The following is an 18,882-nucleotide window of genomic DNA, read 5'->3' on the forward strand; positions in this document are numbered from 1 at the left end:
CTTAAATCAAAACATCTTATTCTAGAATGTTCATACTGTATTAAGAAATGGTAATTTATTACACTATTGCAGCAAAGTATCACATGGATTGTTTGACACAATTTAGGAATCGGTATATAAAATATCTTCATCAGACCAAATACATTTTCGAAAAACAGGAAGAGATCGAGTGAAGGGGTAGAGAATTTGCAGAATTGGTTTCGTATATAGAAGCATCAGTAGAAGATGGAACACTTTTATTTAAATTGTCACATCTACATCCTTGGTTTGAAGATTGTCTTCATCAACTTGGAGAGGATAAATCATTCAATAAAACACGCTTGAAAGAAATCCTCCTACAACATTTTGAAAGCATGGGCTTGCAAGAGCATTGTGATAGGAACAAATGTGTTCTAGTATTCCAAGAGGCCATACAACAAATGTGGAAAGATGTATATCCTTGTCGACATTATGATGAAGAAGCGCTGTTTGCAAAAGTTGCTAGAATCTGCCGAGAGGAGCTATTTCAAATGAAAAATGGTTTTCAGTTTAATGGGACATTTCCTCCTTATTGCCAAGAGGTTAAAAACACTGATAGTATGATTTTATGTTTAGCTATTAAAACTGTATGTCGCAAACTCAAAGCACAATTCTTAACATGGTCTGTAATGTGAATTGTTAAAGCCTTTCTTGAGTTCTTGTCACTGGGAATGACTTCTCTTGGACATGATGGGTTGTCTGGACCATAAAAAAAAAACACATGGTTTTATCATGCTCAGTATAGTGAAGTATCTACTGATAATCGGGTATTGCTAAACAGCGCAAACCTCAAAAAGCCCTTTGCAAACCTCCTCCAAATCACTAATTATTGGTTCTATCATGACTAAGACTATCATAGCAAGTAATTTATGACAAAAAATGTAAGTTGGTTTTTTTTGGGGGGCGAAAAACATCATTTTTGAGTGAAATGTCAGATTTTACAGTGTAAATCGTGCAAACATAAAAAAAAACCTGCACAAACCTCCTCCAAATCACTTATTATTGGTTCTATCATGACTAAGACTATTATAGCAAGTAATTTATGAAAAAAAATTTATGAAATTGCTGTAAGCTGGCTTTTTTTGGGGCGAAAAACATCATTTTTGTTGGTAAAAATTTCAGATTTTATAGTGTAAATTGCGCAAACCTAAAAAAAACCTGCGCAAACCTCCTCCAAATCACTTATTATTGGTTCTATCATGACTAGGACTATCATAGCAAGTAATTTATGAAAAAAAAATTATGAAATTGTTGTAAGTTGTAAAAAACACATTTTCTGAAGAAATCTTGCTGTTACATTAAAAAAAAACTTTGTCTTAGATCAAATACAAACATGTACCTTCTGGTCAATTTAACACCAAAACCATTTCAAAATACCAACCCGTTGTAGAGATATAGCTGTTTTGGTGTTAAAATTTTAGATTAAAAAAAAAAATTGAGGTCAAAGGTCACAGAGGTCAAATCAGATTTCCAGTAATCCGGTATCCCCATATCATGTTCTATCAACATGCCAAATGTCACACTTGTATCCACTACTGTAACATGCCCCTCCTTTTTCCCCCTTAGAGACTGGACTATATCGGATGTTGGATGAGGTTTTAATGATTCTGCAGGGTTAGCCTTTCTAGTTTATATGCATGTATTTGACTTGACATTCCTGGCCTATATAGAACCTCTCTAGCCCCTGCTTTGTATTTGTTCATACCAAGATGGCTATTTGAGAATTTGTTTTTACATTTCTTTTAATGTTTCACCTTTAAATAGCAATTTATGCACAACATTAATTGCTTCTCTGAATCTCCAGTATGGCTTGATCTCATTATCTATCTCTACCCTATCTTTGGGCCAGCCATTTAATGTGGTACTTTTTAGTTTCTGGAGTGTGTTGTCTTTGTCTGTTGCTTTTTTGAACTCATTTAGTTTCTCTTATTATTATTGCACTTGTACAATTTTTTTACACTCTTTATCATCAATTTCTTCATTGATGTATGCTCTAGATAGTGATCTGCTATTAGCATCTCTTTGCTTGTACCTGGTTTATGAATTACATTGATAAATTTATATATAGATATCATATTTTCGCAAAGCTAACAACAATCGTTGTATTCTTGCTGGTGCTTGTGTTATTATCTAGCGGTTTATTTATGATCTGTTATTAAAACAACATGTTTACCATAGATAAATTTGTGAAATTTAACACATCCAAATTTAATTGCTAGCATCTATTTCTATTTAAGCATAACTCTTTTCTGTTTAATTGAGTAAGAGATTTGGAAGCATGTGTATCATCCTGTGTTAACACTGCCCCTAGACCATCTTTACTTGCATCTACTGATATCACTACAGGTTTTTTCACATCATAATATTTAAGTGTGGGTACTTCGGTTGTTAGATCCTTGAGCGTTTGAAATGCATCTGATTGTTTTTTCTCCCAATGCCAATGTGTTTCATTCTGTAACATGATTCTTATTGGAGCAGAAACCTCTGATAATGAAGGAATAAATCTACCAATATACTGAATCATTCCCATCCTTTTTTCAATTTGGGGTAGGCATTTCTGTAATGGCTTTAATTTTAGCTTTTGGCTTAATGCATTCTTCATTCAACAAATGACCTAAATATTGTATTTTGGTTTGTGCAAATTTGCATTTTTCCTCCGCATAAGCTCAAGAACCTTGTCTAACCTTTCGGTATGCTCCTGTATATCTTTACCATATATATCATCAATATAGCATAGAGCACCTTCTACATTTTCTATAATTTCAGACATTCGTTTATAAAACACTACTGAAGCAATAATATTGCTTCAGTAGTGTTTTATTATGTATACCAAATGGCAGTGTCATGAACTTATAACGACCAAATGGTGTGTTGAAAGTACACAAATTGAAACTACTTTTGTCCAGTGATACTTGCCAAAATCCACTGTTAGCATCAAGTGTGGTAAAATATTTAGCATATTTAACTTGCTCATTAATTCATCAAGTGTATAAAATTTGGTAATGCTCTCTTTTTATGGATTTATTTAAGCACAATCTGAGGCTACCATTTGCTTTTCAAACTATTACTAATGAATTTACCTGTAATCTGTAGATAATCAACTTGTTGGTCTATACCTTTTTCTAATAGTTCATTAAGCTGTGTTTTTAGTTTGTCTTGCATCATGAACGGTACTTTTCTTGGTGGGTGAATAACTGGCTTCGCATCCTCTTTTAATTCAGTTTTGTGCTCCTTTGCCATTTTTCCAATTCCATCAAACACTTCCTCATACTTAGTTGTGACATCTTCATTTATTTTGTTCACCAAATGTATCAGGTTCAGACAAACAGCAGATTTGCAACCAATTAGTCTTGACGTTTCTCGACAACAACAAAGTCTACTTTGTAACAACGCCTTTTGTGTGTAATTTTCAAAGTATATTTCCCCTTTACAGGAATGTTCTCCCTGATGTACGTGGATAGTTTTACAGTATGTTGCTGTCTCTAATTCTTGCATTAAAGTAGCTTGTGCACCACTGTCAATTTTTAATTGTAAAGGTTTTCTATACTTTCACATTCCAATCTTCATCACTTTCTTTATATTCTGGCTCCGTTTTATTTTCTGCTATAGTTAGAACAGTTCTGCTTCATCACTGTTAGGCTTATACATTTGAATTCTGCTCACTGTTTTCGTTCTGCAGTATTTTGTTGCAGTTGACAAACTTTACCATATGCAGGATATCCAACATGGTTTATCATCACTGACACTAGGCCTGTCAGTTGAACTTGTAGAATTATTTTTGGATTTAGTGTAATATAGTGTTATGAGGTTTCTGACTTGTAATGAAGACTCTTACTCTCTTAAAGATGTATTGTCCCTTTGTCAAATTCCCAAAAAATAAAAATAAAAAGATTTTGAAAAAAAAGTGGGTCATTTTGAAGTATCATAATAGTTATTAACTTTCACCAAAAATTAGTCGAAAAAAAAATCATTTAACTGAAATACAGACGTTTTTTTGGTTAAAAAAATAACTGACTTCCAGTCAAAGTTTTCGATCAAAACATATCTTATAATGCAATGCGCTTATTTTGCTACTCTGTATGCATAATCCTAAAACTTCCTCGCGATCTGTGTGAAAATACCTTCTCAACCGTGACGAGTTGTAAACAATCCTAATTAGCATCATGCATAATGTATACTCATGGTTTGAAATCTTTGTTTACTTTCGCTTGCGACTATTTTCCAGACGAAATGTAATCAAATTAATTTAGCTGTTAATTACGTAAAATTTTTGTTTTTGGCTCGAATTTTCGACTTAAAGTGAATAACTTTAATATTACTTTGATATGGCCAATTAAAATTTAGTATATTTTGACCTTAATTTTTTTGTGTTTCAAGGGACAATACATCTTTAACTTTAGTAACACATATATTGTTTATTCAATAATACTTAATGCAATAATACTTCAGTACCGGTACAATATACAACTATAACTAAGGATAAGTATAAGGAACAGAGGATCAGTGATGCTGTCGGTGAGATGTGAGTGTAGGTCTGCTTCTGGAGAAGTGGCTGTGAGGTGTAGATGTTCTTCTGAAGAAGTGGCTGTGAGGTGTGTGCTCCGTGAGGTGGCTGTAAGGTGTGTCTGGGCTCTTCTGAAACTTGGGGGTATATTGGCTTCGGTTCATTTGCATATGTCAATACGTAATTTTAGAGGTTACTGATTGGTCCTAAGTTGATCCAGGGATGTTTGAGTAGAAGTGATTAACGGTATAATAAGGTATTTCTATGATGGATGACACTGTCAAATCTGTACTTAAATAGTGTCAATCTCTCCTGGTTTAACGATGGGAAAGGTCACAAAATTAAGCGAAGTGTTTTCTTTAGGGATTCTATTATAAACTAAATGGACATTAAAACATCTGGACAAGTTCGTGAACTTATTTGAATTCTAATACAAAGGTTGATTTCTTAATTATAAAAGTATATCATTATATTACATTAGACTCTGGTTTTCATTCCACATTCTATAGGATTTCAAAAATCGAAAAAACAAGACCCTGATTAAAAGTCCTAAATATTGTGTTGTATGGGTGTCTCAGAAACCCCATATAAACTTAACATTATTATGTTCTATAGGGAATTTCTTACTATTGTTTTCTATAGTGGAAATCTCAAATGGAACTATAGGGCAGTTTCTTGTTTTGAAACACCCACTAAAACTTCTCAAAATTGTGTTTTATAGGAGGTTTCTGTTTTTGAGATTTCTTAAAAACAAAAGACTGCCCATAGAATACAATATTAAGAAATTTTAATAAGATCTGTTTTCAACAATCAACAATCTCTAAAAAAGAAATTCGACTAAAACTTCTCAATATTGTATTTGAGAGTAAGGAAACCCCTCCCGCCATTTCTCAATTGTGTTTATAGTGGGTTCTCCTTTTTTTAAATCTCAAAAACATGATGAAGTTCATATTTTGAACTTTTAATTAACACTTTACAATGTTGTGTTCTATTATAGTCCAGTAAAGATAAGTAAAAAATAGGATGAACCTAGAACAAATGCAACAGATTTTGGTTTTTGTTTTGTCTGGTTAATATGGTCCAAATGAACATCATATCCAAAGTTAACCAAAATTGGACATTGGGAAGTGGGTTAAGCATAAATTACAACATGCCCTCCATTTGCTATTTTGAAGCCCCATATCTCCTTAACGGTTGGATTTAGACCACCTAAGAAATTTGTCCCAGTTCACCATGTTTTTAGGTAGATTCAGTAGCCTAAGTTTTAATAAGGATATTTATTTATGCCAATTGTATTGTTATTTTATTAATTCATTTATTATATTGTTACTTTTGCTTTCTGTAGGGTGGAGTTATACTTGTATCTCACGATGAATCTTTAATTCAACTTGTTTGCAGAGAGTTGTGGGTATGTGGCAAAGGTACAGTAAAGGCCATGGAAGGTGGTCTTGATGAGTACAAATCAATACTGAGAATGGAATTTGAAGCTCAATACAACAGCTAAAATCTAAATACCATGTGCATATTTACGATTTAAAAATTTAACTTTATTTACTAATCCATACCAAAATAGATTTGGGTTTAAACATTTTGTTTGTTTATGGTGTATACAATGCTACTACTGTATCTGTATAAATTGGATCAGGGAAGAGTAAAATGTACTCTGATTGTTTGTATACTTTGTTGGCCTACTGTACATTAGGGATTTTTATTAATACTTTATTAACAATGTATACAGTGTCATTTTAAATAAGGAAAATAAAATAGTAATACTGGAACAATAATTGGGTGATAATTGTATTCTGTCAATAATCAGCACACACAGTGTACACTGAACCATTTAGTGCAGAAGCCAAATGCCAATTTTTTTCACAAACAAGACATTTTTTCTCTCTATGATCAGAGGTGAAAGATTTATCTAATGGTGTGAAATTATGATGATCAGTAAATACTAGGTTCCGAAAACACCCATGAAGATATGGACGTGGCACAACCCAGATTTAACGTAGAATTAAATTTTGTTTATTAAAGTTGATAAAAGATTCCGTAACGCTATAACCACCTGCAGAACATGCCCAGGAGCACAGTGTAGAAGTGATCATAATCCTGTGGTGGCTAAAATTAGAGTAAACGTTAAGACAAATTACAAATACAACAACTAAAAGAAAATCAAGTCGAGGAAAACGTATGGGGAAGTGGAGGAGGAGATGGGAGCAAATTTGAGTTATTGTAATGGAAGCCACAGAAATATATATACCTAAAATATGAAGAGAGAAAGCAAACGATAGATGACTAAAAATATATTTATTTTGCATTAAATTTAGTTTGTGACTTTAAATTAGATCTAATAAGGCCATATACATGACTGCAGTCACGTGCTCAAGTTAGTGTTGACCGACCAACCGACCGACAGCTGTAGAGTCGCATTGCACAAGTAAAGGCGCAGGATTGGCTGTTTTGGGTTTGTATCTCCTTTTTTCTGTGTTAAGACATACAGATTTGTTGGCTATTTTGTTGCTATGACCATGCTAGTTGTGCCATTATTGGTCAAATAGACCAATAATAATAATAATAATAATGGGTCTTAGCTTTCGTGATCTTAGGTCTTAGGGGGTCTTAGCTTTCGTGGTCTTAGGTTTCGTGACACCCCTGCCTTGGCCCTGGCAGACCCCTCTAAAGTTAGACTAGAGACCCCCCTTTCCCCAACTATCCCAGCTTAGATATTGTAGATACCGCCAGCAACCAATGTTGTATGATTTAGCACATTGTAAACAATACCAAATGACCTACAGACTATCTGTACACTGCTTTGGCCCTGGCATATACCCCTCTAAAGTTAGACTAGAGACCCCATTTACCCCAAGTATAGCCTACCTTAGATATTGTAGATACCACCAGCAGCAAAAAAAACCACCCAAAACAACATGTTTAATTGAATAAAGTTTAACTTTAATCGAACTGAAAATATATCACATCAATGACGATAAAATGACCATTACCATTCTAAAGGGAAAAATAGTTTAAGAGTTTCATTTAAAACTTATATAAGCCAAATATATATAACAAGTACGGATTTGGGTAAATTTAGCATTCCTAGCCTTTGCAAGTCAAAGATACATTCGTCTGTAACTCTTGGACCTACTTTAAGAGAAAGCTTAGTAATCACCTTAGGCCTAATCAAATTCAGGATTGTAGTAACTTAATCTAAAGTGATTTTATTAATTAATAGTGGGTAATTTTAAATGCTGTATATTATAATCTTAATCCTGTATTCATATTTATATATATATATTTATATAGATGCGTGGAGGCTGCAAAAGTGCTCAATTGGAATCGAGAGCGAATATTTAAGATGGAACACGGACGTCTATTACACTGTGTTTCACGTTAAACGATCTTATAAGACTGAACAATACCGTATATATATCGATCGAAAAAAATATTTAAAAAAAATTATATATATTATATATATATATTTTTTTTTATGTAGTTTATTTATGTATATATGTAGTACTGTATCTATTAAAAAAGATACTAAAAAAGAACAAAATTAGTATAATCTTTTACAAAATTGCTTGTCAACTCAATGAGATCCAAATTGGCAATTGCCGCAAAATCCTCACTGAGTTTGACGTTGAAATTCACTCTAGAACTAAGAAGTTAAAAAGAGAACTTCCTGCATCCGAGTTTCAAAACAAACTCAGGATTATTGCCAATGACTGCCGTAAGCAATCAACGGTAATGGCCTGAAAGGGACATCACAAATTTGGTCTACAAATGACTCTACCTTCGGATTACTTCAGGGCTTTTAGGAAACCCTGCAGAAGGTTCGTTGGGATTTATACAAGAATCAGGGCAACACCTCTGATTCAGTTGTTAAAATTAATTGTCGACTTTCTAAAGGAGAGAAAAAACGTCTTTCCCGAGGACCAAGGCAGGGCAGGTCGGCGCACAACAACTATCTTTGGATATAGAGTCTTTCTCCAGAAGATTACGATTACGTGAATATTTTGCTGATTCAGACAGCAGCACCACCACGCAAAACGAAGGCAACGTTAGTTCCTGGAATCCACCTAAAAATCGTTGTCCAGCTTTAGAAACATTTATCCAGGCTATTGAGGAGGATGTACAAAACTACGTCCCGAGTTCAGATAAACGTGACAATCTCTCAAAACAAGAGAGGCAGGCCATTGCCAAGTTGCGTCAGCGTAATGATATCATCATTAAACCCGCTGATAAAGGTTCTGCCATTGTTGCTATGGACATCAAATTTTATGAAGAGGAATACTTAAGACAGCTAAACAATCCTCTTCATTATATATCGTAAACGGATCCCACCCCGGAAATTGCGGATAAGGTGGCCAAATTTGTTTCTGTGATGGTAAAAAAACACTCCATCGATCCTAAGATTGGACTTCATTTGGCACAGGTCAATCCAGTTCCAGGCAGATTTTATTTCCTACCTAAAATCCACAAAACAGGTAATCCTGGTAGACCCATTATTTGGGGCAATGGCACTGCTACAGAGAAAATTTCTGAATATGGGGATGATTTACTTAGACCATATGTGACTAATCTCCCTTCATACATTCAGGATTCCGCGGACTTTATCCGCAAAATTAACCAAATTCAAAATTAACATAATAATTCTGTTCTGGCTACATTAGATGTTTCATCGTTGTATACTAATATCCCTCACGAAGAAGGAGCCGACGCATGTATTTTAAATTACAAACAAATTACAGGCAAAACGCCTACTAAATCTCATTTATGAGAACTGGTCATGTTGATTTTAACCAACAACAATTTTATTTTTTGGAAATGACCATTACCTTCAAATTCATGGCACAGCGATGGGCACAAAAATGGCGCCATCTTTTGCAAATTTATTTATGGGACAATTTGAGGCCAAATGTCCCTCCAACCTAATAAACCACTTTTTTGGTTTTATTTATTTATTCAAGATCCAACAGTGTAAAGAAAAAACAGGATCGCCATAAATAAAACATATATAGATACATTGACGACATCTTCATGATCTGGACCCATGGTGAAGATAATTTGAAATTTTTTTTTCTTCTCAATATTAATTCAGCCCCCACCCAACTATCAAATTTACAGCTACCAAATCCACTAGTAGCGTTGATTTTTTTATCCGTAAACCCACGGATAAAAATATGTACCTGCTCCCTAGCAGTTGTCATCCCCAACACTGTACTAAAAACATACCGAACTGTAAAGCATTACGTATCAGACATATCTGTTCTTCAGATTTAGATTTTCAGAATCGTACCGAAGAACTAACCGGACATCTCCGGAATAGAAATTACAAGAAGGAATACATCGAAACTGCTATAAAGAAAGCAAAAAGGTATTCCTCGATGTCAAACACTGACGTACAAACTACGTCAGCCAAGTTCGACCAGAGTGCCATTGGTCACAACCTATCGCCCTAGGTTGCCTCCATTACGGGCTATTAATTTATTGAGAAACATATGCCCATTCTACAGTCCACAGAACGTCTCAGAACTGTTTTTCCGGAACCACCCATTATTGCATTTCGTATACCTCCCAACCTTCGTGATATATTAGTCAGATCCAAATTTAATTGAAATCTCATATTCTAAAGAAACAGTTCATTGATATTAAGTTATGTTTACACTATCAAACTAGTTTGACCAAATAAAAGTCCCCTTTTTTAGGCAAATCTTGCAAAACTTGTTCATTGGTTGATTCTAATGAAAAATTTAAGAGTAACCAAACTGGCCGCATTTTTCGGATAAGACAATCAATTGTTTAACCAAAAACGTCAGTAGAAGTAATACTAATTTGCTTTCTGTTCAGACTTCGAGGCTACCTAGGAGGCCTAATTAGTATAAATATTTAAGTCTTTCTAGCCTAGGCCTAGGCTAGTCCTGTTAGTTAGGCTACCTCTATAGGCCTACTAGCCTAGGCCTAGTCCATTTGTTATTGTCCACTAATAATAATGAAATGTGAAATTTATTCAGCAACAAATAATTTAATTTGAACTTCATTTTAGGTTTGATAGTACGGACAGACATTACGTAACTTATTGCAAGTTTAAATAAATCACCAAACGAACCCACACGTTCTTTTACAAAAATAAAAAATACCCCATAATACTCTAATAATATTGATAAAGTTTTATTTTTTTAAGATAATGAAATGTAAACTGTTATTTTTATAAATGCATTGGTGTTTCAATGTATTGTTGTATTTTTTTTTCTTTGGACTTATTTTGTTTTGTTAACAGTAATAATAAAAATCAATTTAATATTGAAAAAGACATAACAGTTCAGCACTTCATTTCGTCATTTTAGGTCCTCCCCTATTTCAAAATTCTGGATCCACATAGCTCAATGACAAACCATCCCAGTCTAAAGTGGATCAACAGCAGCACATCTCATCCATTTATTATATTGTTTAATTAAATGAATCAATTTTAATGTTTAATACTAATAAGAAATACGACAATAAATCAAGTTTACATACACGCAGTGTACAATCAACACCTTTGTTCTGTATTCAGAACAGTTTATTCAAAATCTAAATCACATTTAAAAAGTACTGAATTATATTATTTTTAAAAGTGTAAAAACATGGTTAAACTACAATTTAAAAAATAGCAAGGATAAATAAAATGCACCATAATGATTACGTTTATTACTATAATTATTGATCGATGATTATGATCAAAAATAATATGTTGAAGTGATGTACTTTTTCATTTCAGCAGCATACTGTATATGAGCAGAATATCAAACATCTGTATGCCTATAATAAAAAAAAAGTATTGTATAATGCAAGAAACTTCAATCTTAGTAATGCTGAGACAAATTTTCATGTTGTATGGTGGGAAACAGTTATGTTTAAATATTTTATTGCATTTAAAAAAAAGATATGTAGGATTGTTTTACTAAATTTAAGTTTATACCAGTTGTTAGAGTCAATTATTACCATACTCACTATATGAAAACTGATATTAAATGTTTTAAAGACAAATGCTTTATTGAATGAATGCTTTAATAATATAACATTCAATTATATTTTGAAATATTGTCTGCATGAATTTGTTAGTGGATTTATCTATTCTTTGTACTGTGATTGTAATGTTTATAATGAATGGAAATAAAAAAAAAATATCTACTTTTAATTTCTTAGCAATTCAAATGAATAGAATATTTCAAATCAGAATGTTAAAAATTAATTTTCATGTATTGTCAGTTTTTCTACTACGGTACTGATAAAATTCAGTTTGTCTCTCTGAAAATGTTTGACTAAATTGTATCCTTCTTTTCCGAAGATTACTTTTGCAAACAAATACTTTTTCTAAATAGGCTTCTTCTTGGGATTTTACAGTATCTTGGTCATATTGAAAAATGTCCTAAAAGATGTAGGCCTAGTGGGTTGTATGTAAAGTATTTTTGTTCAATTGTAGGTTGGGCCTATCTGTTACTTACCCTAGTTAATAGAAATGTCCATGCTACTGTACTATAACATTGATCAGAAGATACACTGTACACAATCTTTGATACATTCAAAAAATATGGGAAAAATTGAGATTTAAATAGATGACATAATTAATAACATACAGTAACAATAGCTCTGGCTCTACTATACTGCCAACCTACTAACTGTCCGAACTGTCTGGATAAGACTCATTCATTCAAAAAATAATTAAAAAAAACAAAAAGGTCAATCTAGCAATCTAGATGTCTGTGATTTGAAGACAAACTACCAATATAGGTCTAGTAGACTAGGCTAGTAGTAGCTGATTTCAGTCTTTAAAGGGGGGTTCCGGGTTTAAAATGAATAGTAAAAAATGTAAAATATATTTGTTTGTCTCTTGAACGGTAAAAGTTTCAATTTATATAAGCGCCCAGTGAAGCAGAACGAAGGCTGTGAAATCAGGCCAGATTACAAGTGCAGCTACGGCAAAATCACACTGTGGTTACAAAATAGGAAATTTGTGAAATGGTCCATCTTTCGACGACTCGTTATCAAAAACCATATCAATTACTTTTGTAAAATTATACTTATCTGATGTAATTTTAGTCGGTCTTCCCATTTATAAAGTCAATTTTTTATGAAAATTCATCAAAACAGTGAAAAATTAGATATGTTTGCACTTTACGTTTGCCGATTTTCGCACCGACTTAGGGAAAAATCAAAATCAATGAAGCGTAACGTATACTGTACATTCCTGCTGAGGAGGATCGAGCGAGACGAAAATACACGTGCTCTCTCTGCTGCCCATGCCTGGCATCGTCACGTGATAAGCAGATACAACAATACCAAACTGGTCGGGTCGAGTATACCCCGTCTATAATCACAACATGAACGATGTACAGTATTTGATTGAAGGTCGACTTGACCTACCGGATTGGTATAGATAATATAGCTCGAATGAGAGAGTTGGAATATTTGTGTAGTGCAGCCTATAGTAAAAGGCCTGGTAGTATCAATTCGCATAGGGTCTACTACACTAGCTAGCTCAATTTTTAACTGGGCCGGATCGGCTAGGTCTCCTTCCTACTACCTGGTCTACTTGCTTGATGCATGAGTATCCGCTTTTTTGGAGAGTAAACTAAGCCTATTTTATTTTAGGCCTACTTAGACGATCGGGACACCATACGTACGTGTGGACGGCGATCGGGCCTTGTTTTGCTTCAATATTTACAGCCGATTTTGTAGAACGTTTTAGGTTTAGATTGTTTAGGAGTTTGGTTGATAGGATGGGTTTTGTTATTTATGGGCCAATCGTCTAGTAGTAGGCTAGCTAGGCCCATGGGCCCCATTGTTTTAACGTAGCCATCGTGGCATGGAATCCCTAGTCAGAATGGCTCTCGCCCATATTATTATTAGGCTAGGCCTAGAGTAGTATTGTACGTGAAGCCGATAATACGATCTGTACTATAGCGGTATAAAAATAGTATAATTTATTCCGTATCTGTACTAAATTTTGTATTTCATTAAATGTCAAATAAATATATGCTACTACTGTTATTATTACACTTTAGGCCTAGCTTAGAAAATCTACAAAAAATGTATTTCACAATGATCGGGTGGTCGTCGTTTGACAGGGGAGAGAGATGTAAATTAGTTGACAAACACAACGTACATGACGTCGCGAGTTTGGAATCCACTGGTGACGTGATTTTGTGAATATCTCATGAATATTAATGAGCTTCCCTAATCTGCTGAAAAACAGACTTTCCATGAATTTACCCTAAAATGTATATGAAATTTAATTTTTTTAATTTCTCGTTATTACTTCTTCATTCTGACATGTCTATATTGTTATAATATTTTTTATTTAATAAATAAACGATATTTAAAACCAATTTTAAACCCAGAATCCCCCTTTAAAGTATAGTAGTGGGCGGTGGTGGCAGTGGTATTAGTAAAAGACTGTATAGTGACTAGTCCGCCAGACCTGACCTGCAGTTAGGCAGTATAGTTACGAGTAGTCTGTAAAATATTCATATTAAAATAATAAAAAAACAGATAATGAGGATAGGCCTAGTTGTTTGTAGTAGGAAACCTATCTACCTAATATGAGCCCATGTCATTTTTACTCCTACTCAGGGGCGCAGCCAGTGGGGGGGTCACGGGGGTCCTGACCCCCCCTTTTTTTTTGAAAAAATAAATAAAAACATGAGACAACAATACAGATCAAATCATCCTGGAGATACTGTGGAAGATTACTACCGAGCAGTATTACCAAATCAACTTCTTGATTACAAACCGAGTTAAAAACCCGTTTTTCTGCCGATAACAGGCCATGCTTTAAAATATTTGGCGTAGCACCCGAGTCTATAGTGAAGTGTAATGTTGAAGAAGTCTTCAAGGAACTTGAATTTGGTACGATGATCTGCCAAGACACGAACATCTTCATTCCGAGCTTCAGTGATGGAAGCGACTGTGTAAAATTAGCGGATCCAATTGTGTTCCCGAATGTGCGTGCACTTCTTCTAATCGCGTAGGCCTATGCCCGTAACGTCTGCTGAAGCTGAGCGGAGTTTTTCGACTTTATGGAGAACGAAAACCTGTTTGGGAAATCACATGTCTTATGAGCAGCTTTCGGGATTGTGCCTCATGAACATACACTTTAACATGAACATTAATACAGAGAATGTCATTCGCGAATTCTGTCTCCAAGCCAAGAAGAATGTTCCAAACTTATGTTTAAAGATGCATCACGCGATGTCAAGAGCGCCGTTATAGTAACTAACGTAAAATGTATGATAATAATTTAGAAGTTAGTTATTACAATTATGTATAAGCTATCACCTATACTATACATTCGAACAAAATAGGTATATTTTTAAACAAAATATTGTATGTACTGGGTATGATAAGCGTCTCACATACACACGGAGCCAAGATAGCTTCTTGGACTTGCACAGTGTATGAACTCTAACCTTACGGTTCTCATTTAATAATATCACTCCCTCCATGCTATCATTCTAATTTCTTTTTTAAAACTTTTGCATCTCTACGTTCATTTCATGCAACTTTTGTATTGGTGAAAAGGGAGGAATTCAAATAAGTTTACAGCCTCTCTACACAAATCAACAAACAAGCAAGAAAAAAAGTGTTTGTCTGTGGCAGCCTGGAATATAAAAATGTTCTGTAATGAAAATGAGAGTTGTTTTTTGTTTTCTTTGTTTCAGTTTATTAGTGTTAACATTGTCATATTTGTGTGTGCGTAAACCGATTCAAATGATCTAGATTGCCCTAGACCGCCAAAGCTTCCAGGGGGCTTCGCCCCCTGGACCCCAACCGGGGGCCCTTGGCGGCCCCCTGGCCCCCAGCCCATGGTTGCTCGCTTCGCTCGCAAAATACTCACATATTGGTTGACCCCCCCTTTAATTCTTTGCTGGCTGCGCCCCTGTACTGTAGCAGGGAGGTACCCCCTGCTGTAAGGTAGGCCTAGAAAAAAAAAGCTCACATTTCATTAGTAATAGTGGACAATAACAAATGGACTCCAGCTAGGCCTAAGCTAGTAGTAGTACTATCTATGCCTGAGGTAGCCTAACTCTAAAACAGGACTAGCCTAGGCCTAGGCCCTAGCGGCTAGAGAGACTTAAATAATTATACTAATTAGGCCTCCTACTAGCTAGGCCTACAGTAGGTAGCCTCGAAGTTTGAAGAGAAAGCAAATTAGTATTAACTAATAATACTATTACTTCTACTCGCGAAATAAACTACGTACGTACGTACGATCGAGTACGCCAACAAAATCACCTATTATGGACAACACAATGGATGGCGCACGGCGCACTACTCCAATAAACTCGCCTATTGTGGTGGACAAAAAGTCGCCTATTTTGGACGGTGACTACTTCTTCGCATGCAGCTAAAGTAAAATGACGTCACGTTAAAGTGGGTCGTCATGCATATTTAATGAAGCAAACTTGCTGAGCGTGTTTTCCACCACGCGCGACGCGAGATTTATCGAAACTCCTGATCGACTGACGATCATATTTTTAACAATTAAAATCACGGCGTATATAATTATAATATAATTGTTTTCACTGCTGAGGATAATAAATAATATATTTAATTTTAACATAACAGGAAAGCCTAGATACTTCCAGTGCGAATAAAAAATAATAACAATAATGTACAGTATTACTATTAGTACATTATGTATTTTCAGATGTTGCAAGACATGAGATCCGAAATAGGCTAGGCCTAGTGGTAGCGCAGTGCATACCTCTAGGAAGGGTGGGTGGGAAGTGTAGTTAGCCGTGGCATCGTGCAGATGTACACTAACCCAGCATTATGCTGGGTTAGTGTACATCTGCACGTGCTGGGTAAAGGCTGGTTTCCTGTCGACGTAAGAACATCACTTTTGTTGCGACTACGTCGATTTGTCGTAAGAAATGCGGATTTTACAGGAAACCGATTACGATCGAAAATTTACAAAATCGACGCAACGTAAGAAAAATGGTAACGACAAACGATTTTACAGGAAACCGATGACCTAACAATTGTTGCGTTACGACGTTTTCTTCCGATTTTACAGGAAACCGGGATTTTTGATCTTACGCTTGAATGAACGCCCTTGCGTCACGTTTCTTACGTCTCTTACGAAAGTTGACTTGAAGTCAACTTTCGCAAGAGACGTAAGCGCAATCGTAAAAAGCAACCAATGAGCGACAAGAGTTATGACGTAATGTGTATGTCCTTATAGTGAGATAAAGCCGGACAATAACATTTGTATGTATTTACTACTATAATTTTAGCCCACTTTACGATGTTGTACATACTTTACAAATGCACAGTAGTGTCAATAATAGGCCTAATAATGTTCTAATCAGGGAGTTTACAACTCATATCAAAATCTAATACTCTTATTTATGGACGTGCAATAAACAATCAGCATCGGTAGAAACGTCACGAAAATGAACATTTGCAACAAGATAAGATATAGAAAGCCCCTTTGTAAGCAATATAATATTATTATGTAACTTTAAAAAAAAATTGTTTGCTTGATTTTGTATAATTTATATTGTTTTGTTAAATTTATTCTTATTATAGGCCTGTAAATAATGGGTATCTTACTGCGGTAGTACTATCTCATGCTCGATTAAAGTATGCCTGGGCCCATAGGCCAAGGCCTAGCCTAGGGCCTAGGTAGGTCTAATAATAATAGGAATCCCGAAATGATTTGCCTTTTTTTAATTTTGAAAACTATTTAAGGCTAGGCCTAAAGGGCCAGGATAATTCATTCATATTTTGATTCATACAATAATACATAGGCCTACTAGCCTAGGCTCCTTATAGGCTAGTTTGATTAGATTTTGGTCAAATCAATTCCTATTAGTACAGTATTAATTAAGTATTATTACTAATACTAGGGCCTAGCCTATCTACTAAAAATAATATGTTGGTGTGCTGCACTGACACTGATGCTGAGTTGCACTGACACTGATGCTGAGTAGCTACAGGTACAATAACATCATTCAACATTTCGCGCGAAAAATGATAAAACCCGCTCTAAAAAGAAACACCAATCAGAGATGTTGTTTCAAATACGTCATAAATCTGACCGACGTAAGAAAAAAATTTCAACTTTCGTAACAACACTAAAATCGACGTAAGCATACGACGTGTGTTTCACAGCTAAAATTTCAACTTTCGGGAGCAGCATAACTACAGATGTTTTTCTGCGGCCCGACACGATCTTGACTAACGTCAACGACGTCAATTTTTTCTCAACTTTCGTAAGAGACGTAAGAAACGTATGAAACGCAAGAATCGTTACAAAATTCGACTTCTTACGTCGACAGGAAACCAGCCTTTAGTGTACATCTGCACGATGCCACGCGGTAACGATGAAGGAGGATATGGATGGCCTGATAGTGTGTAGTGTACTAATAAACTACTACTCAAATATACTGTATTTTACTTTAGTTAGGCCGCTAGTGAGTAGGTAGTATCATAGAAAATCTTTCTAGGCATAGGCATCTAAGCCAAATGGGTCAAATAAACAACTATATTTAATCTGCTTCTTTGTTATCAGGAACAATATCGGAATAATTTTATTTTCCGTACCACCGATCGCAGATCGCACCATCATTTATCACTGAAAACATTTTGTAAAATCAAAGATTGTATAGCGCCGCTACGCGCTTAAGCCTGTTTTCCTGTCGACGTTAAGTTACGTTGAGTTGCGTTGAGTTGCGTTGAGTTGACATATTCAACGATTTAACAGGAAAAGGGGGTAAAAATTAACGTTGAAAATCGTTAAAATCTTAAATCGTTAAAGTTGAACTCGGTTCAACTTTAACGATTACGATCGTTACGATCGTTAAAACTGACCAATCAAATGTTCCACAAATTACGTCATTGCAGTTTGTGAAAAAATAGGTACGCGCTGACAATTCTTGAATGTTTACAACGCGACGATGTTTTTCACCTTTTTTGTACACTTTTAAGGTATGATATTTATAAAAAACAAGTGTAAGTTAAATTAAATTATAATATTAAACCAATTAAATTTAATGTTTGTCTTTAGTGTAAGCCTAGATTAAGATATCAACGAAAGTATGTCCTAGGCTGGGTTTAAGCATCAAAACCCGTAACTTTTTCAATTTTCACGCGGTCCCGGCTGCGATTTTTTTTTCGTACATAAGTTGGGGACCCCTTAATGAAACGTCACATAATAAACATGAATAATTCATCAGTTAAATTTTCTTGTTCCGTGTGCACCCAAGCGTATAGCAACAAGAAGCGATTACACGACACAACTGCGATACGATTCTAGGCCTATCTCCGCTGTATGCGATTTCATAAAAGAATAGCGGCGTTTTGTGTGGATTGTCGAA

The 18,882-nt window shown here is 34.9% G+C and overlaps 1 protein-coding gene across 2 annotated transcripts in view; it reads left to right on the forward strand.

The window, feature by feature from the left end:
- Window positions 1–6,333, forward strand: part of LOC140044961 (ATP-binding cassette sub-family F member 3-like) — a 106,850-nt gene extending 100,517 nt beyond the window's left edge. Inside the window, exon 19 of one of the 2 annotated variants that reach the window (XM_072089686.1) lies at window positions 5,868–6,331. In XM_072089686.1, the coding sequence (XP_071945787.1) occupies window positions 5,868–6,026 (159 nt within the window). In that variant the 3' untranslated portion in view covers window positions 6,027–6,331. Of the gene's footprint in view, window positions 1–5,867 lie in introns of both variants that reach the window. The other variant, XM_072089685.1, reaches the window with a different exon arrangement.
- The last annotated feature ends 12,549 nt before the right edge of the window (window positions 6,334–18,882 follow it).

This window comes from Antedon mediterranea, chromosome 3 (assembly GCF_964355755.1).
Source record: "Antedon mediterranea chromosome 3, ecAntMedi1.1, whole genome shotgun sequence".
Lineage (NCBI taxonomy): Eukaryota > Metazoa > Echinodermata > Crinoidea > Comatulida > Antedonidae > Antedon > Antedon mediterranea.